Source organism: Microchirus variegatus, assembly GCF_963457635.1.
Source record: "Microchirus variegatus genome assembly, chromosome: 4".
Lineage (NCBI taxonomy): Eukaryota > Metazoa > Chordata > Actinopteri > Pleuronectiformes > Soleidae > Microchirus > Microchirus variegatus.
In genome coordinates this window covers 17,775,984-17,797,422 of record NC_139805.1, presented here as the reverse complement: position 1 = coordinate 17,797,422, position 21,439 = coordinate 17,775,984, and the positions used below count along the sequence as shown (strand labels likewise).

Below are 21,439 nucleotides of genomic sequence, written 5' to 3'. Positions count from 1 at the left end.
AAGCTTTTAACATCGCTTCACATTGCTGAGAATCTTTGGTGGGGGGTCACAAAATGATCACACCTTATTAATTGGTCAAGTGCTAAGGTTGGCAATCCACATTAACACCACACTAAAGTAACATTAAATATTCATGCTATGCTACAAGAAACCACTTCCACCCATCCCCAGTACTCACCTGAACCTCTGAGCCTGGTGGTGGAGGGGCCCTGGGTATCGGCGATTGGGGGACTGGTAGAGTTGTGACAGAAGGGCTTGGCTGGTCTTCTGGCTGGGGTTGTTGGCGAACTTGACTGTGATGGGCTCTGCAGCACCCGATGGCTTCTGTCCATTCAGGCCCTTGATGGCCTCCTCAGCCTCTATCCTCTTATCAAAGCGGATGAAGCCCACGCCCCGGGAGCCACCTGCGGGGCCAGCAGATCACAAACAAACAGGGGCCCCTTTTACTTCACAGCGTTTAATGTAAATGTGTCCAACATGATGTTCTGTAGGTTTGAAAAACAACTTGGAAAAGATAAATGAAGTGAATATAGGAATAACAAAGCATAACAGCATACATATAGGTTTTCAAATGTGTTGTGATATTGAAGTTGCATCTGTTTAAAAGTACAGTCCATTCTTCCGCGATAGCTCCTGTCACATTCAGTCGCACACACACACAACACACACGCACACACACACACTCTTCATGCACTGTTCTCTGTGACATTTGAGCCGTTTCCTTGGAGATATTTTTGAGACCTGAGAAGAACATTTAGAGATGTGCTTCCTGGGAGGTCGTCCTTTATTGGTGTCTGTGAAAGTGCTGTGTGCGTAGCTCACTTAATATATATATATATATGTGTGTGTGTGTGTGAGTGTGTATTTTTCTGTACACATGCAGTGATATCTATTAATGGATGCTGTGCTTTGTTTTAATGAGACTGCCTGGATGGCCCAGAGGATGCTTGCTCAGTGACAGCAGCGCTCTGCCGAAGAGACTATTTACATAACAGTGTGTGCGCACACAAGCATGTCTGTGTGACTGCGACTGAATAAAAGAGAGGCAGCGAGAAAGAGGGGAATTTTGTGTTTGAGCATCATTGTGTGCAGTCTCAGTCTTGCACATAAAAAGCCCTCCTTATTGTTATTCCACATTTTTGTACATGCCATCCCCTCTTTCCACCTTTTTTTTTTTTTCATACTTCCTGCCCTCACCCTCTTGAATTCTTGTTTGGAGAAGCATCTTGGCTATCTCACTTCCCCCTTTGTTCTCTTTGTCTCTCCAGGATACAGGCAGCACAAGGTTATTTTCTTTCCAGCCAAACTGCAGCATAATACAAATGAGAAAATGTCTAATTTTTCCTCAAAGCTTAGCGTTTTTGGCATGAAATTAAGTGTAGGTCAAGCTATTAAATTGTTGATTGACTGATTCTGAATACAGACTCAAAGTCATATCATTAAACACTTTGCAGCTCAAAAGACCCTATTTGCACTTCCTCTGCAATTGTCTCACCCTTCAAATCCGGAAAGCCTTTTCTTAGTTATCAGCATGTGGAAGTGCAAAGATGTAAATGTCAAAACTATTTTTGTCCCCAAATTCCTTCTTTGTCAACACTGATAAAAGCACAGTGTTGAGTTTAAAACCCTTAATTGTCTGCGCTGACCACTCACTGACGCTCCTGTGCTCAAACCTGCACCACAGCATTTTTATTACGCCTGTTGAATCATCTCATTAACTCCTATTCAGTGTAAATTATTGTTTTATTCCATTTTTTTCGGTCCTCCTGCCTGACAGACGTTTACAGTTTCCCCTCCCTCACTTCCTCTTGTGCCAGCTCTGTACCTGTATATTTTAATTAGCTTGTCAGAAGCAAATAAAATCCCAAATCTAATGGGAACGACTCAGTGCAAACAGCAACCAGCATTGTTTCTACGATTTTCTTCATTTATTATTGTTGTCATGAATGTGCTTTGTGTGAGGCATGTGGCAGCCTCTGCTTGGGGAGAGCTACGGTGAGAAACTGCCACTGCTAATTGAAATTTGGATTTTTTTTTTTTCCCTATGTTAAAATTTAATCCACGCCCCGCTTCACCTCCACAACTGGAACAGGCACATTTCCACAACGGCCCTCTGCTATAGGATACTTATCAATTCCAAGAGCCTTGCTCAAGGGCACCTCAGCAGTAGTTAAAGAAGAGAGGAGAGCATTGCTCATTCACTTCCTCCTCGAGACAAGAGACCAGAAGAGAGAACTGTATTTGTCTTTAATCCTCACACTTGTTTGGCCTTGAGCTGCTCCTAAGCTGGTTCTGGCTGGAGGGCCTCTAGACAAATGCTTGGCATACAGATAAAGGCACGGCACAAAACCCACATACACACCGATGTACACACTTAAGTGATGACTTGAAGAGGTGCTATTGAGAGTGAAGTGTGAAAAGAGGAGTGGAGATGTCCATGATTATTTGTAACTGTCCGTGACTGATTGCAAATGAAGTCCGTATCTGTGTGTGTCAAGGAAATCAAGCGTTTTAATGTGTGAAGTTTTGTTTAAATATGCACCATCTACTTTAGTCCTTGAGTGTGTACAGCACAACTGTAAGGAGGTGAGATGAGTAAGATGGCAATTGACCTTATCACCAATAATTCTGGTGAACAATCTATGTGACTGTGTGAAGGCACATACGGCATCATCTCCTTTGACTATTTGTGTGTCTGTAGGTGAATGTTACAAGTGCATACCCCTGCAGTCTGGAGCACTAATGTAATCCACTTGATCAAGGTTTCAAACTCAGATTGGGAGTAATCCACTTGTAACAAGTTCAGGGAGTGAAACAGAACAGATGTTCTGAGGAGCAGATGCAGCAGAGTGAGGTCGGCCCTCACAGTCACAGCTCAACGCTGTACTGTCAAACACGGGTGCTGCTCTCTGTTTAGCATCACTGGAGATGAAGAAAGGGATCAGTGGGACTTTAGGGGCGATGTATCATCGTGGTGTGAAATATGAATTGACTGATACGAAGGCGTGAAGTGATTGCGAAACTGAAACCCAAACGGCACCGATCGACATCCGTGTGGCCCGTTTGACGTGACCCTCCTCTGTCCTGTTCTCAAATGTCTCGTGTTTTGTTTTGCCATCTCATAAATCCCACATCAATATATCACAAAGTTCACCAGGCATCACATTGGTGTGTTAATGCTCCGTGAGTCTAATGTGTTCTGAAATTGTCACATCAAATCAAATTACTCGCACTCGAAAACAACTGAAGGAAAGAGCGGAATATTGCGCTGTATTATCTGTGGTTTTGTTCTTTGTTCGCAGAATTATTTTTGTTTGAAGTTTAATCATTTTCAACAAATTCCACATAAGTAATTTTAGATCATTTCTCAACACTATGAATTCCCCATCTTCTCTCATGCAGCCCTAAGTCAACTGCTTTTTTGCTCTTTATACATCATGGATTATGTGACTATTCACAGCTGCAGAGTAATAGTAAAAAGTAAATAGTAAAAAATACTTTGTACTTCTGGCAGTAGTAGCACGAGATTGCACGAGAGCTGCAATGCAGTCCCAGTGTTGGTTATGGATCAGTGGACGTCTATGAAGAATTTACCTCAGGTCATTGATTGAGTTAAAGGTGCATTACGTAATAAATCTAAAGCAACTGGCCATAAAATCCTCCTAATATGTCACAGAGACTCAGGAATAATGTTCATATAACAAACTGAACTCACCAAAAACAACAGTACAGCCAACATATTTGAATAAAAAAAAATATTTTGCAAATCATGTTTATGTTTTGAAATCATGTTTTGGCATGTGGCGCCACCTACCACCGTTTACCAATCATTGCAGTCAGTAGAGTCTCAGCTGCTGAGCAACCACGGGTTGCCAGTTACGCAAGAAAACAAAACCTAAAAGACCTCAGTATTTTGAATTTGAATGTAGTAACCGTTTTTGGCCACATTCTTACATATGGCGCCTTTAAATGTTTTACCAACTTCCTGATTGTTACTGCTGTATTCAGTATTTCACTGACAGTAGCTTAATATTATCCAGGTACTTATCTATAAAACAATGCCTTGCATTTGACCTTCAATAAACCAGTTTCAAATAAAAAATTCTCATATGAATCTACATGCTACCCAAAATTTATTAATTCTTCTTCAGATCTTTTCAGAGCACATTATCATCATCAAACTTGGGCTTTTTTCTCCCGTTAAGGAACATTATAAGGAAAAAAAACAAACTTGCAATCTATGAAGCAAGCTGCCAAGCTGCTTGAGCGAGTCCATCCTGATGACTGTCCTTTCAACTAGCCCCAGAAGCCTACGCTACTTATCAACCGCCAGCCAGCCATACAGGCAACATTAGAGCACAATGTACTTACTAAGGTACAGCAATCTGTCTTTTTCACTCCCCCTCTTTTCTTCTCACTCTCCTTCTCTCACTCTCCCTCACCTCCACAGTAATCAACAGAGGCTTATATAACTCTCTCTACCTGTGCTTATCTCTCTCCAGCACACACTGACGAGCACATTGGCTGCCTTACTAATAACATGCTACCTCAATCTGGGGAGGAGGGGGGGAGGTGTGTGTGTGTGTGTGCGCCGAGGGTGGGGAAGGGCAAGGCAGGGGTGGAAAGGAGGAAGGGAGACAGTGGTGGGGAGGAGTGAGGCAGGAAAGGACAAAAGGAGATAGGGGATAATGTTAGGAGGTGACAGTAACAGGATGATGATGAAAGGAAACGGAGCTATTCTTGCTCGCTTCTGCCCAAACAAAGCTGCTTTTTCTCTAAAAATCCTCTATCATTTCCCAAAAAACTGACTGACTGACGGGAGAAGGGCAACACACACACACACACACACACACACACACACACACACACACACACACACACACACACACACACACGAAGCAACTCCATCTTGTTCATGATATCCTTGTAAGCAGGTCTATAGACTGAGACAATGCATGCACCAAATGTACCATCTTTAAATGTTTTCAGGTTCCATCTACTGTCCCTTTTATCTTGTATTTCTGCAGCTATACTGTGCCAAGTGTGTGAAATGATTAGACTTGCCTTTCTAAGACATTTATAATATGGCAGAGGCAGAAAAGAAACCCTCTTCCTGCTGTCGTCTAATTAGAGGGAGAGAAAGAAAAAAAAAAAGCAATGTCCTTGTTTTAAGTAACATCAGTGTGCTTCAGTACAGATGGCGTTTGAAAAAGCAGAAAGAGAGAGCGACGCAGGGAGTTTGAAGAGTGGAGGTGCCCTGCGTTTTTAGCCTCTGTCAGAGCAAAGTTTCAACCATCTGCCATCTAAGTGCACACGCGACGATGTGCATATCTGTATCTGGCTGTGCCTGCATGGATTGCCTACCACAGAGGCCGCACACACTTAGAAGATAACAGGAAATAAAACAACGAAAGACAGAGACGATAGCTCGAGTCAAGGCTGCGGTCATCCCACCTAGAGGGTGCATCTCTCTACTTGCATTACCTTGACCGTTCTGTTCTCTACTACTGGACAGGCAGTGAACAGGGAGGCAGTGTGGTATCAGTCTGAAGGGGAACATCCATTATTCAAGTCAGGAGAGGAGAGAATAAACCAACTGTACAGGAGGAAGGGCAACTCCTTTGAAAAAATTGTGTTGTTGAAATTCAGCAAGCACACCGCGATAACCTGAATGGTCTGAATACAAGAAGAAACCAAAAACAATACTATGCAGGTTTGTGGGGAGATTGTATAGAAAATACGAGCACAAGCAGCACTGTGATGTGGCATCTCCCTGACCTTGAATTGCATGTTTTTTTGGGGGGTATTTTTATACCCACACAGCAGGGTATTGGCATGGAGTTGAAAGGAGAAGGAACAGCTCCATGCAGATGAGGCAGCGCAGAGAGATGCTGGACTTGAGATGAAAATTGGCTTGGATGGAGAAGCAGGTTTGAGTTGTTACATCACAAATACTTTGCTAACATCAATTTTTTTATTTGATTTTGCCACTAAGAGCAAATTAAATGATGGATAAATGTGTAGCCACAGAATTACAGTATGTTACACAGGTGAAAACTTCATGTAAAAACATGCTACATGACAATAGAACTTGGCCCAGCACATGGTCTTAAGTACATGTTGCAAGTGCATAAGGGCATGTCCAGCTCCACCTTTGTCATTATACAGAGCATAAGCGTGACGCAAAGGGAGGCGCAAGACGCAAATGGGGTTGTATTTAGTGTCTGAATTATTTATGACGCAGTGGCTTTCTGCTGCTTCAAGATAACAATGCGCCAACAATGCAGCTGACCACACCTCATTTTAAGACCAACACACCCAAGGACGCGCTGATAGGTGCAAGTGCATCTTCCAACCACACAGCGTGACCTGCTGGGAGGGAAAATGACGACTGTCGGTTGGAAACTAGCAACAACACTTTCACTGTGCCGTGCACTGCTCAGAGTTGTTGTATGAAAGCCGTAATACTGAACATAATGTGGAGGTCAAATCTGAAGGTCTGAATTAACAGGACACATCAAAATGCAGTGTTTGTGTGAATGGTGTGAAAGAAATTTAAGTTAGTGTGGTGTCTGTGTAGTTTCTGACTTTATTTCTGTTATCTGGCTAAATCTATTTTCTGTTGGAAATAAAATAGCTTTGGACTCAGTTTGCATGGTCATTAAGAAAGTAATATGCAGATGGCTTTGTGAGCAGTGCCATTATTGTTACATGTACACAACATAATCAACATTTGATAGACTCCAGCAGAGTTGGTATACTGCATAGCCCCTGTGTTGATTGCTGAGTCCCAGATAAAACTGTCCAACATTATGCACACCAACCCTTACATGACTGGACTTTCATGACCCCTCATAACAATCCACCTTTAAAAATCACATCATGCGCTTGCAGCCGAACATTGATGCAATAAACTCAGAAAAACAATATCATGTTTAGGTAATGTTTCTGCCTTAGTGGAGCTGGTCTCCTGAAACCTCCAATGTGCAGACTAGGGGTGGACAATTATAAGCTTAAAATCACAATATTCCAAGGAAATTTGTGATAAGAATATTTATTATTTTATAAATATAAAAAACTGAACAATGATTGCAGACCGACACATTTACTAGCAGCATTTGTCAACTTGTGCGCAGACTTGTGGTTGGTGGATGTGTGTTTTGTGAGCATAATGAGACTGATGAGGTTCCTTGAATGCATCTCGTAGCTGTTCCTCTAAGCTTTGTTCTCATAAAGTTAACTTAGCTCATTTATGTACTATCCGTTACTCTTCAAAATAAAGCCTATATTTCCCTGTTCGAATTCTGTACCAGTGATATATTCACAACATAATCTGTCAGACACGCTTTCTAAGAGGAAAGTGATGCTTTGTGTAAACCACTCACCCCCAGGTACCCAAGTCCATAGAGAGAGAACTAGTGATTTGGGAGATGGTGAGATGGGAGTTGTTGGTCCACTGCTGCCTTGGTATTGGTATTTTTTGACTCCAGTTTGTGAAATCCTTTGTCAAGATTTCTAAAAGCAAAATTAACCAAACAAGGCAACAGTAGATCAACAACCCCTGTGTTTCGGTGAGTGTGCCTTTCAGCCATGCCTGTAACAACATGTTATTGTCACAAAATCCATATGTCAACATGCAGACATTTAATGTCATGACAGTATTTTTTTATATATTATACACAATCTATACTGGTACTGGTGAATGTTATGTCATAAACCAATACAGACTACAACGTAAATGTCTGTACAGCTTTCAAATGTGTTTATTGACATCCAAATGTGGGGTAACTAAAGTTTTATTCAATGAACCACTCTACCTGCTGTGCAGCAGTAGTTCAAAAAAATTCATTCTTTCACTCTGCTGAATAGACTATGCCTAACACTGGCAATCACCATCTTGACTAGAATGATGGCATGGAAATGTGTTACCAATTGGATTTTTTCCCTCTGCTTACTTATTTCTCACTGAATGGGAACATGGCATCATCCATTTCACAGCCAATCTTTACAAACACAGAGCGGCAATTCAGTTTCACATCTGAGTCACTGTTTAAGGAAGCCAAGTCTGGGGATCAATTGAATTTTCAGTTATTGATCGAGTAAGCATTGACCTCTGCTCACATACAGGTCCAGGATAAAGAACTAGGAATAGCCAACTATCGATCCAAAGCTGTCTCTGATATCTGTTTCAAAATGATGCCTTGCCTGAACCAGCTGTCAGAGCACAAGATCACAACTTGGCTGCCTTCCCTGAAGGTTTGACAAAAAAGAAAAAAAAAAATGCAGGAGTGGGAATCCAGCCTGCACTATTTGCACTGATAAAGAGACAAAATATGCTTATCCATTCAGAAGGAATCAATAGAGGGCGAGGGGACAGAGGAAGAGATGGACAGATGGAGCGATATCCTTGTCAAGTCAATGTTGTGTTCTCTCTCTGAGTCTCTGGGGCAATTTGGCAATTTCAGTGGTTTTTGTTTCAGCCGCCTGTGACTGTGAGTGATGCTAACGGTGATCTTTTTAACGTTCCTTTTTTGTCCTCGCCGGCATAAGAGTGATTGCAGGGTGCATCTTGTTGATGAGGAGGTCATATTGAGAACAGACTCCATTGTTCCCAGTTTAGCAGAGCAGGAGCTGAGGTTCAGCCGCCCAGAGAACAGAGAACATCCTATACTTCAACAAGTATGCATGTCTGTGCATTTCTGCTCCTTCTGCTACTACTTCTGTCTCTGCCTTGCGTTTGACGACAGCCTGTAACATTTCTGTTGACAATTTAAGGCTGTGTTTCAGATCAGTGTTGTTCAGTAGGAAGAGTGAATCACTGACAAAATTGCATTTCAGGCAGTGATGAGGTCACTGACTCGGTAAATGAGGGCATCACTGATGATCTACATGATAATATTATGTCATTACAAACTTCTGTCCCTCAAGTTAGGAAAGAGTAAAAAAAAATGTTTTTTTAAATCAGTAAAATAAACTATTAAAGCTGTAGCGATGAATACACTTTCTTCCCAAAGGGATCATCCTCTGGGAGGTGAGTAGTACAACACTGCAGAGTATATAGCAGAGTCCCTGAGCACGACATTATTTATTAAAGCAGGAATGAGTTTGACACAAACCACAAATCAGTCTCGCCATCGTCCCCTCTCGTTTCCTGTCTCTCATACTTGGTCTGTACTTGCGTTTCTGGCACTCATGGGGTAGTTTTAATTTGCAGCTCATTTCTCCATTAATAGCAGCAAAGTGTGCACGTGCACGTGCGTGTGTGTATCTGTTCGTGTGTGTTGTCTTGTGTTCACAGTAACGTAGAGAAGAAGTTGCTGAGTCTCTGATGTCAGCCTGCTACTCTCAGGGCTCTTCTAAAGTCCTCCTGTTTTTAATCACTCGCAACTCTAACATCTAATTAATCATTAACTTTTCTCATGCTGATCCTTCACGCTCTGGGGACACCTTGCAGAACATCGCTCGCTCACACATTATCTTTGCTTCTTAGTGTGAACATAGTGTGTGTGTGTGTGTGTGTGTGTGTGTGTGTGTGTGTGTATTTTGGTTTTGAAACAAATAAATAGCAATTAGTCTCACAGTGTGGTAACACCTCTTCTGCTCTTTGTACACACAGGCTGACCAATATACCCTTTTTCTTACACTCGAAATGTAACAACTGCTAGTGATGTATACACCATTAAAAAAAAAAAAAAAAAAAAATGCTCTCTTTCTGCTTCATCAGTACACATTGCACATAACACTGGAGCAGGTTGCAGCCTGTAGGCACACACACAACCCCTGAAATGGATCTAAGAGACATGCTGGAGGGGATCCTCTAAAATACGCTGCACTGATGTGATTCATTTCTGTGTTTTGGATGTAATGAAATGTGTAAAAGAGCGCGTGCATTACTCAGCTTGTGCCTCTAAATATAATCAATGTTTTTGCCTCATCTGCAGCCATGGTCACACAAATTGTTGTTCTGGACTCATTTATTTAAAAGGGCAGTGCTTTGCATGCATGGATGGGAGGGCGATATGTTTCAAATCAATTCATTATATTATTAATAGAAAATGTTTGAATAATCATGCAAATACTGATATGGGAAATAAACACATTAATATTATATTTTTTTATGCAATGAACTGCTGATTTGCATTCCATGCAAAACAACAACAAAAAACTATTTAATCGTATAAAGCAAAATCTTTGGTAATGTATATGAATAAATCTTATGGAATTACTAATGTTGTAGTATTATTAGACATTATTTCCTTTAGGTGAGCTACTACTGCTTTAGGGCATGATATTACTGGTCAATATTTCCTATGCCTTCAGTGCTTTCAATCATTCTAGTCATTATTAATTTCATAATAACAGCTTACACAGAAATGAAATGGAGACCTACTTAAGTTTTACATGCATGTGTCGTTACTTTTGGGTTTTCAGCAACGACACATGCTCAGAAATATGACATTTCCTCCTGCCATTTTTATGTGACTAAAATATCCCGACTTAAGGGAACCTAAGTATAAATGTAGAAATTGCAGCAAGTGGATTCAATTCTTTATGAAAAGCATTTGCTTAGACATAAAAGGCACATATTTTGTTGAGTTATAAAAGTGATATTTCTAGTGACAAAGGGAGAAATGTGTACACAAGTAATCTGTGTGTACTCATGAATAGTTGAGGGATATCTTTATGGTACGCATACATCACGTGTGTGTGTGTGTGTGACTGACCGATCGTGTGTGGGTTCATGTGGAATTTTAAAGAGAGTGGAGGTGCTGCCCCATGGATACCTGTGACCTGGTCGACGAGGATGCGGGAGGTGATGATGCGTCCGTACTGGGAGAAGAGCTGCTCCAGCTCCTTCTGGGTCATAGTCTTCGGCAGGCCGCTCACATACAGGTTGGCATCACGGATGGAGGCTGAGCTAGGTCGTGCATATGACACCTGTGGGAAATGAAACAGAATTTTATGCCTTACTGAAATCCCACTGGTTTAACATTAAAACAAGGATAGTGGGATGATTTTCTGGGATTTGACTTTATGCTCTCTCAATTTTAGCGTAATGCCGAACTGTAGATCAGTTAAAATACTTAACAATCCTAAAAACATGGGTTAATCTCCAACAACTACCAGGGAAATGTCTAAAATCTCAATATTTAACAATGGAGTCTGGTGTATTTAGCAAAAGCACTGCTGATCTGACTGGCGAGCGCCATTACAAACCCTGACGCTGTATTTCAGTCCAGTGACTTTGTCAGACGGAATCTGTGCTCCGTTCATGGAGGAAGTACTGAAATAATATTTGAATTAACTGATTCTAATGATTCAGTTACTGAAAACAACTGCTTTTCAAGTCAAAGTAAATCGAGTCACGGCAGTTTCGTGCAGCCGTGTGGTGATGGCCCCGCCCAAGTTGAGTAGGTACTCTTTTGTAGTGGGAAAGCAACCTAAACCATGATGTGCCGAGCTGGGTCCATAGGTGGAAAAGGGGCTTTCGAGTCTGTTCCTCCTTATGTCAAAGTGCAGTATGTTCAAATTTATTGTCCATTAACGGGCCAAAACAGAGCCGTTTATAGTACACTGCAGTGATTCCTATTCCTCCAACAACAATATCCATGCGAGAATGTTATGTTCAATAGTGCAAATGTGGGAAGCTGAATAAATGATCATACAGCTCTCCCATCAGCTGCTCTCTCCCGGTGCACTTTTCATTTGACAAACCCAACATCTTTGTGTGTCCACCCGATTTTGCTCTTGCGAAAGTTGTGTAAATCCCATTACTGCTGCTGCTGACTGGAGCAGCTTTCCCTTGCAGTGCTTTCATTACCTCTGACATGTGGAGATGTAAGTCGTCAAATAGGGTTAAAGTCAGGCAAATATGTTGGATATGCAGTTGTATCATTGCGCAACAGCATGGAAATTCTGCTGAACTTAAACAGTGGGAGTAGGGGATTGGGGACAGCTGGCTTCCCCGTGTCTCAATTTTATTTCACATATCTTCCGCTTTGGCCTCAGATTCTCTGTGTTCTTCTTCCTCTCCACATTTCTCTCCCCTTTGCTGCCTGGATTGCTTCCTCCTGCTTCTCTCCTCCCTTCCTTCCTTCCTTCCTTCCTTCCTGTGTGCTGCCTCAGTACATCTTTCTCGCTCTTCCAGATTCTGTTTCTTTTCCCCTCATCTTTTCTTCTCTGCATCATTTTCCCTCCTTGTCAGCCAACTCCAGATGTCTAATCCATCAACACCTCCCTAAGCTGTGAGCGGTATTGTGCATAAGTGTGGTGTAGTGCACGTGTGAAACAGAAGCGTGTATGTGCGTGTAAAGAAAAGTTGGAAAAATTGCAAGTGTGAAGATTAAAGTGTTCACAAGCACACCCTTTAAATGTGTCTGACATTATGTGCATGTGTGTCACTGTGAGCTCCTCTCACCTTTGGCATGCTGCTTCCCCTCACACCTCAGTAGGAAAGCAGCATCACAGCCATGCTGACTAAATCTGAGGTGCCATGGCGGAGGAAAACACAGCAGCGCAAAACCAAGTCAAAGTCACTACAGAGAGACACATTGCCTCAGAGCATGTGAAACTCTAGGCCAAGTGTTTCCTCACATGTGCAGTGTCAAAGAATGGGAAGGGTGTGATATGAAGGAGCGACAAACTTAATTTTAGAATTACTGTGCTGCCTTTTAATTTACCTTGTTACCTTGAGGGTGTTTCAGTCTGTTGTGGAGAGAGAAAGCAAGGAATGAAGGTAGCGGAGGAACAAAGTGTGAACGAGTGATGGGCGCCAGACAGAGACACATTCTGTCGTTGCAAAGAGAGGGTTGTCTTTATCTCAGGACAACTTAACTTAGTTTTCTCATGACGCAACCTTTTGAGTCATGAGAGTGAAAATCTGTGAACAGCCCAGTTTTCATACTCGTATAAATACCTCTGTGCGAAAAGTACTGTGAAGATTGTTCAAGAAGCAAAACCAGTGGGACATTGCAACTCTTGATCTCGCAAGATTAACTTGGCTATCCTAAGCACAAGATTACATTTAAATGTCTTGTGGACTTGTTTGAGTTAAGTTGAAGATGACTTTCTCTTTGGTCAGTTAGTGCCCTGACCAAATCAGATACACACTAATATTTATTATAATATATCCCCCCACCATCAGCCACACGCTGAATGACTTAAATAAAATATGTCATCGCAATAGCTGTAAGACGTACTGCGATCTGAGTTGTGAAAAAAACAGTTTCAATCCAATATTGACCGTGTTATAGATGTACAACAAGATGGAGAATTACCACATGACATACCATATCAATAGTAACCACTATACTCTAATGCAAGGGGTGCAAAATTTATTGTTCTTCAAGCGCCACATACAGCACAACTTGATCTCAAGTGGGCCAGACCAGTAAGATAATGGCATAATGAACAACAAGAACTCTGAATTTAAAGTATCTTTTTTACAAAACATGAAATTTATGGAGAAATATAAGTGCAATTTCAACAATATTATGCCTAAATGTACCATTTACACATCACACTGGATCTATAAAGGCACAAACATTTAGTCACAGATATCTGGGAGTGACATTGTCATGTTAACAAATTCATCCTGTCGGCCGGATTGGACCCTCTGGCGGGCCAGTTTTGGCCCCCGGGCCGTATGTTTGACACCCCTGTTCTAATGCAAGGATGAGAATTCCAAGGTATGACCAGATTCTAACAATTATGGATTGTCTTTTTTGAAAACAACTGAACATCTCTTTTCCTCAACAGACACGGCTAGATGTCCCATTCACAAGTGTAGGCTAATCTTACATAATATTAGATCAGATTATCAGATTAGATTAGATGGTAGTAAGTGAGAATCCAAGGATTACCAGACAACAACAGATTATGACCCAGTTTAAAAGCAACAACATCCACAGGGCAGAGAGTGGAGAAGAGGGGGAGGAGTATAAGAAAAAAAAAAACTCGCTACACTGAGCTTTATCAGTGAGATGATTGATGTTTGTGTGAATCATCTGCAAAAACCGGTGCCAATAAGGTTTAATTTCTTCAAAACATGTTTGAAGGCAGGGTAGCACAGCATTGGCAGTGAATTATCTGTCTTACCATCGTGACAAGTGACCACCAAGACTGCACATTAGTCATGCCATAAAATGCAATAACAATTTCTTCCAAAAATGTGATGACTGACATTTGCCTTTCCTTTCCATCCCTCAGAGATGTCATTTCAACTTCACATTTTGACATTTAATAAGTAACATTTCCCTAAACATGTCACGTCTTATGATATTTATTAACAGCATTGTTACCTAAAAGGACTTGAATTTTCCAGCCAGGTATTTCTGACTTCTTAAGTTAAGATTTGTGCAGTTGTGCAGAATGTCATTTACCTTGATCGTTTTGGTCTGAAGTCTGAGTCCATTTAACGTGTTGATGGCTTTCTCTGCGTCCTTTGGATCGATGTAGTTGACGAAACCGTAGCCCAGACTCTGTCCTGAAATGCCAGAAAGAACAAAGGTTATCTCAATATGATTCTTTTGCTATCTCATTTTTCTCATCGTCAAAGAAGAGTCTGAATTCATATTTACCATCCAGACTTTAAAAAAATGAGGACAGACACACTTTAAAAGCTACATTCGTAAAAATGCAGTATTACATATCTCATATTACAGTGAGACTGACCATTCTTATGTATGTTGATCAGTGTATGATTCCTTATCCTCCCCCAAAACCACAAACTGTGGTTCCATTTGTTCACAACGCTTTTGAGATGTAGTTAATATTGCTGTAAACAAAAAATCATGGTGTGTCTTTGTCAACTTAGAAAGTTTAAAAGACAAAGGAATATATTGCTCAATCTGAACGTGAGAATACATTTAATAGCCACCAGGGGGCAACGGCGCTGGTTGCAATAAGAACTACATTTCTTATGGGTGACAGCACGGTCAGTTACCACTTGGGAGAAATGCAGACGCACATATAAGGTCGGCAAACTTATCTGCCATATGCTGTTGTACTTGAAAATCCCCCTGAAAAAGTGATTAACTAGAACTACTTGTTTGTGAACTAGTAACTATTTGTTTGATATATTGGTAAGCTTGGAGCTTAAGGGAATTTATTTCTACTGGTATGTTTTTTTTATGAAGCTTGAGATTGAACTGTCAACGAATGAATGCATACACTATAATGTCATAAACCCCACAGGCCCCCAGGAAATAAAATATGATATTAAGTACAAACAACACACTTGATACTGTCTTTGCAGCTATGCAAAAACAGAAGGAAAAAATACCACCCCCATCCCCCCTAAGCTCAGAGTGTCTTACATAGCACACTCCCTCTGAGTGTGAAGCTGGCCCGATGTCTCCCAGTGTTTTTTCGATCAAGCCTTTCAACAGGCGTAGGACTTAAAGTGAATGCCTTCACCCATCAGGACCTTCAGACCCTATTCACTGATGCCACACACAAGCACAAAGATTCGCAGTCCCGTTTAAGGAGCGCAGCAGCATGCACATATTCACACTAATGGGAGCAGTCAGCACTTAGTCAGAAACAAAGTGAATCACAAATTATTGAGCATGACTGTTTCACAAAATAAATACATTCGGGCTACGGGTATCGGAGCACTGAACAGCTCAGAAGCAAGCTGCAGAAGGGCCAGGAGGGAGTTGTAGTCCTCACATCAAACAGCTGATGATTTTCTCTTCTTCTTTCCACTTCTCCTCTGGATTAAATGTGGATTATCAGACGTTCTCTATTGTTAATTAAAAACCTGCCATCCTAGAGAGACTTGGGCTATTTATAACTAACCCCTCCCGTCGTTCCTCTGCCTCTCCTGCTCCTCTGCGACTCTCAGCTGACATCAGGTGTTAAGTTTGGCAGTTAAAGTATGGCTCGCAAATTATTTCTGCGGCTTCTCTTCTTTATTAAATGATGCTCACGGAAAGGAGACCATGAATAATGAAGTGATAGAGAACATGTGGCAAAGGTAATTAAGTTAATACGAAATAAACCAAGTTTGTAACTTAAGCTTGATAATAAAGGGAACAGAACAGTGTTCTGAATTATCCTTTAGTTCTCCAAATAAATTTCCCGTAGTAATCGGTATACAGTATGTATTCAATTTTGCACTGATTGTAACCCTGCTCTCTGGTGTTCAAACTCGCTCCCACTTCACCATCATTTCCTTCACCCGTCACCCTTATCTTTAACAAGAAGTGTGAGGTTCGACAAGAGCAGCTACCAGAGCTGAGAGCGGATTGCGCTATCAAAAATGGGCTGGCTGGTGCTAATGGTACCAAGACACTTAACACTCATGGAGACATCCAGGGAGCCAAACTGGCAGCCATGGATACAGTCTCTACAGTATAGCAAGTTTCCATATGTGTGTGTCTGTGTGGGCTGTGTATGTGTGTGTTGTGCGCATGTGACTCAGCAATGGATAACATGCTTGCTGTAAACGTAGTAATGCATTTTTCTTTGATTGCAGCCCCTTTGAAAGTGATGCTCGGCAGCTGCTTTATGTAAATGATGTTTGCGTGAGTATGCTGTATGCATGGGGAGCTTAAGCTGGTACTGGGATATCTGCCCGCCCCCACTCCCCGTCTTCACTCCCTCTTTGGTGATACCGAGGGCCTCCAGGGCTGGATGGAAAATGAGGGTGTGGGCTGGGCGTCAGAGTCCGTAGGTGAGTGTGGAGATGAGGGGAGACAGAGGGAGACATCTGCCTGCAGCTTTCAGGAAATCTAATGGAGGGAATTCCACCCACCGTTTTCCGAGTTCGCTACGAAGCGGCGAACAGCAGGGAGCCACCGGCAGACTGCCGGGGCCGCTTGGAATCTACACGGATGGGTGGGAGACACGACGCCAACGCACCGCATTGGCAGATGTGCACACACACGGAAGTAAACATGTAATCACTGAATCACACAGCGCACACAAACAAACAGAAGCTGCAAATTAAGTCTTTGCGGCAAAACAGTGAGGAGCAGAGAATCTAGTGGCTTTTGTAAAAATATGTTTACGTGATGTAAGACCGATGAAAACTGGACTTTTATAAAACATGTAAGCATGATTGTCCAAATGACTAAAGTCAAACTAACACGCCCAGATCATTTTTAGTTAAATTACTACTGCAGGAATACGTTCAGACGTTCGGACTTATGATGGTGTGGGCGCTCTGTGCATGAGCAACTGCCCAGGCTTTGACCCAGACATAATGGAAAAAGAAAAAGCTGGTACACAGGGGAAGAAGACGATAGCAAAAACAAACGAACAAACAAAAAAGAGCGAAATCCAGGAAGAGATGACTGAATTTATGCTCTGCCAGCTTAAAGAGTTGAATATTTTAAAGTTCATGGATGGTACGAAGACGCACAATGGTGCTCAACATTTGAAACACTAAAAAGCTTAAAGGGGAAGATTTCCACCTACAGTAGCGGAGGCAGACACACTTCAATTAAATCGATTCCCCGTTTTTCTAAGACAAGGACAGTAGTCCAGTTAAATAGCATCCTTGCGCTATAGCTTGACTTTGTTGTGCATGAGAATATACTGACTGTTTCAGGGTGGGGGGAGTTGTGAGTCCTCAACCATTTAATGAATGTCAACACTATCATATGCATGCATGCGCATTCATATGGGCAGCGTTTCTACTGTAAGCACTTCTGCATCTGCAACGTTCAGTATGAATGCAGAGACAGCAGGCGTTAAGACTGTCACAACACCTGGCCTGTCCGCCTCAACACTCCCTCGCAGGATCAGCCCTGCATAGAGTTTTGGTTTGGATCACAGAGGCCTTTTCTGTTCCGCCTCAGTGGTTAAGCACAGTTCAGACGCAGCTTAAAATGCCTCAGCGTTATTTAACCTGCCGTGGTCTTACTGAAATTCAAGGACGACACCAGCGCGGGCAGCTTTGTTTGATTTAAAATGCCGGACAAAAATTCTAATCACACATCGAAGAAAAAGGATATTTTTGCATTCTATCGCGTGTACTTGGAGATTACGTAGCTGGAAATCTATTATTTTCACAGCCATAATAAAATGGCTTCGCCAGCGGTCAATAATATAGACGCAAAGATACAGACTAGGATTTAACTATGGCAGTATCCTTAAAAACTTTGTCTGAGGAAGTGATCCCTTAAAACGACAGTTTGCCTGAGAGGGTCTTATCAACAGAGACTGCCTGCTGATACTTTATAATGACAGTAAAATAACTTGTGAGAGCACTGCATATAGAGAGGCCATTAAAAATGCTTGATAAATAGCCTCTAATGGGGTTGCAGCTAACAGAAAAAACAGCTTTGTGCTGATCAATTATTTTAATGGATACATTAACTTATATGTTTTAATTGTCAATTAAAAACCAAGAACTCAAATGATGCATTGCTCTCCATAATGGCCTTTTAATGAGGTTGGAAATTCCTATGCCTTTGATTCGTCAGCCACTTTCAGCCCAGTGTCAGTCCTATAAACTCAGTAACATTTGAAACGACTCAAGAAATTGTTCGGCAACGATGAAAAATCGAAATTTAATGATCGCAGATCATGTTGAAATGAAACGTATCTCCACATGGATTCATGCCTAGTATATAAATCTAAGGGTTCGTGAATGGCTTGTGTATGCACTTGTTCATTTAACATCATTAAATAAAGTGTAGGATTAGAAACCTACCACCTACATAATAGATTAGCCACATATGCAGTATGGACGAGGGGATGACGGGCTAATCTAAGACCCACTAATACTCATTCAACTGATATTTTTGCACAACCTAATATTTGTGCAAGTAGATGGTTGTGTTCTTTAGCGCAAACAAACAAAAAAAAATCACTGATATTTCTGGTGACTGGTAGGGTGAGGTGTTTCGTCTAAGCCATTATTTGTGTCTGCATGAGCAGCAGGTTGCTCAGTGTGTGAAATTAGAAAATTAGAGTACTTTGAGAGGTTAATTTGACTTTTGCTTCCCCTTTGACACACACACACTGGAAGGATGAAAGTGAATTACTGTCAAATTACTGTGCAAATTACATATGGCTACACAAAAAAAGATGCAAACAAAAGCAAAAATACAGGCATATAATCAAATATTTCTATTTAGAAACATACAATAGATAGATGGATACTTTATTGAAATTCACATTGTCCAGCAGTTCTTGTATAGAAGAATAAGGTACGGCATAGAAAGAAACTCCAGATGCAAATGCCTGACTTCATTCTGTGCCTTTTTGTTGTATTATGTGACTAAGAGCTGCATTGCAGACATGAAAGCGTCCTCATCTCCTGCTATCATCACGTCGGCTGAAGGCTCTTTGATCTGAATTGATAGCGACCAAATGACACGCATGGCTGAGAGAACCTTGTATTTTACTGTGGACCGTGCTGCAGTCAGTCTATTGTTCTTAACACTATCCTCTGAAAGTGTGTAGCTATTAGTCAAAGTTAATTTGAACTGCTGACACTATGTTGTCAAAACAGATATTACACTGTTGGGAGTCAGAGCAGAGGCATTCTGCTGTGGTGATACGACTGCCAACTTGTTCAAAATCCATTATATGAAAAAGATGATTTCTTTCCTGTGTAATCCATGAAAATAAAAGACTCTTTCGCACCAAAATTAGCGAGTGTACTGGGTGAACCTGCTAAACGAAGGTTATTAATCCTGTCCGCCCTGTGATGTCTTTTTTTCTTCACTACTGTGTTATGGTACGTGAATTGTGGCGTCATGGACGTATCGACAAACAAAACAACTCTTCAGTATCTCTCGATTGTTCAGATGATCTAATTGATGAAATAAAATATATCGAGAGCGCTGTGTCGCTTCAAATATTGATGCTTTTGGCGATGCTTATAGCTGCAAGATAAAAGCTTGTTGTAGTGTAGCAGCAGCAATGACAAACCGAGAAGATGAAGAAGAAACAAGTGTACTCACTTGGGTCTTTCATTCTCAGTGATGCTATTTGCAGCCAAAGCTGACAAAACAGGCGTGCAATGCAGAGGCATTTGACCAGGGACTGAACGCCGATTAAACACATTCCCACTGGTGAAAAACCCGTTCAAACCTGGGATGGGAGTGTTTTTACTTTTTAGAAAAAGGATAAATCTGATAAAAAGAAAAAATCTGTGTGACAGGAGTAAGGGACCTTTAAATGCTATCTGTGAAACATGTTCCCACAATCCCACACCCTGTCAGCAGTGGAGTCTGGCTGTCATTTGGAAGTCATGGGAGGACAGAGGAATCAAAAGGGGGGAAGGGGGAAGTTTCAGTGTTCAGGGAACATCGGAATTCTTGACGCTAACACACCTTGAGAGGACTAACTTCCTCTATAGAAGCAGCTAATCTGTTCAGTCAAGACTTAAATTTAGCAACATCTTATGACAAGGAGGAGAGGAAATTTGTCAGAATACATGTGTCACACTCACTGCTTTCTTCCTATTTTATCCACTGATGTTTTGCCCCTTGCTGCTTGAGCAACACGGGGTATTGATATATATGATGGGCAAGCGCTCCCGAACATAATACGATAAGATCCCCCTGTCACCAGCATCATGTCAAAGTACAGTTCTTATCCTAAAGAGGGTTAAACTGAGAGGGGAGTTTGAGCGAGTTTGCAAAAAGGCAAAACACCCAAACGAAGAAATGACTACAGTTGGTGTAAAAAAAACAAAAAACACTTGCAGTAAAATTACAGCATAAGAAATGGATGTATTGAACCTGTTTAAATAACAAAATTCATAAACAGAGCCTCGTCCCCCGCACACTCGCATCTACTAAAGATCCCTCTCCTACTCACTCAACACATCTTTCCCTCCTGGGTTGCCAAGGTAGCAGCCACTGTTGCAGTGAGGAGGCTCCCACTCTCATTTCCCAAGGCTGCTTCCTCCAACACACACAAAAACTCAGAGTCACACACACACACACACACACACACACACACACACACACACACACACACACACACACACACACACACACACACACACACACACACACACACACCCCTTTGTGGTGACTCCCTGAGCCTTGGGGCCAGTGGGCTGCAGCCTGCATGTGTGGGCTGCTTGGCTGTGCAGCTGAGAAATACAAGGCGAGCTGACAGACAGAGAAGCCCCTTGAAGACTTGACTGTCACACTAGGATTGCTGCACCTGCTTGGGTTCCTTCTGAGAGCAGAGAGTGAACAGGCCAATAAGACCACGATCACCCCCCCCCCCCCAGTCCTACTGCTGGGCTCTCTTCTGGGCATTTGCAGTGCACTCAAGAGTGGAGGGTCGAAGGGCAAAGAACAAGCCCCGAGGGCCCATCCAGCCTCTTGATCTGAGGCTGAAACAGGCGACATTCATAACCTCTGTGTGCCTTGTAAAGGGCACAGAGAGTGTAATGAGAGGGGACAGACGTGGTCTGAAGTGAGGGTCATGGGAGGCGCAGTGTGTCCAACAAGTTCTCCGG

The 21,439-nt window shown here is 41.9% G+C and overlaps 1 protein-coding gene across 7 annotated transcripts in view; it reads right to left on the bottom strand.

Annotated features, from left to right (window-relative positions):
* The window catches only part of elavl4 (ELAV like neuron-specific RNA binding protein 4), a gene marked incomplete at both ends in the record, with an annotated part of 69,027 nt that overhangs the window by 9,322 nt on the left and 38,266 nt on the right, over positions 1-21,439 (bottom strand). For all 7 annotated transcript variants that reach the window (XM_083887950.1, XM_083887949.1, XM_083887951.1 and 4 more), the window contains 3 exons: positions 179-404; positions 10,785-10,938; positions 14,382-14,485. In XM_083887950.1, coding sequence (XP_083744076.1) covers positions 179-404; positions 10,785-10,938; positions 14,382-14,485 — 484 coding nt within the window. The remainder of the gene's footprint in view (positions 1-178; positions 405-10,784; positions 10,939-14,381; positions 14,486-21,439) is intronic.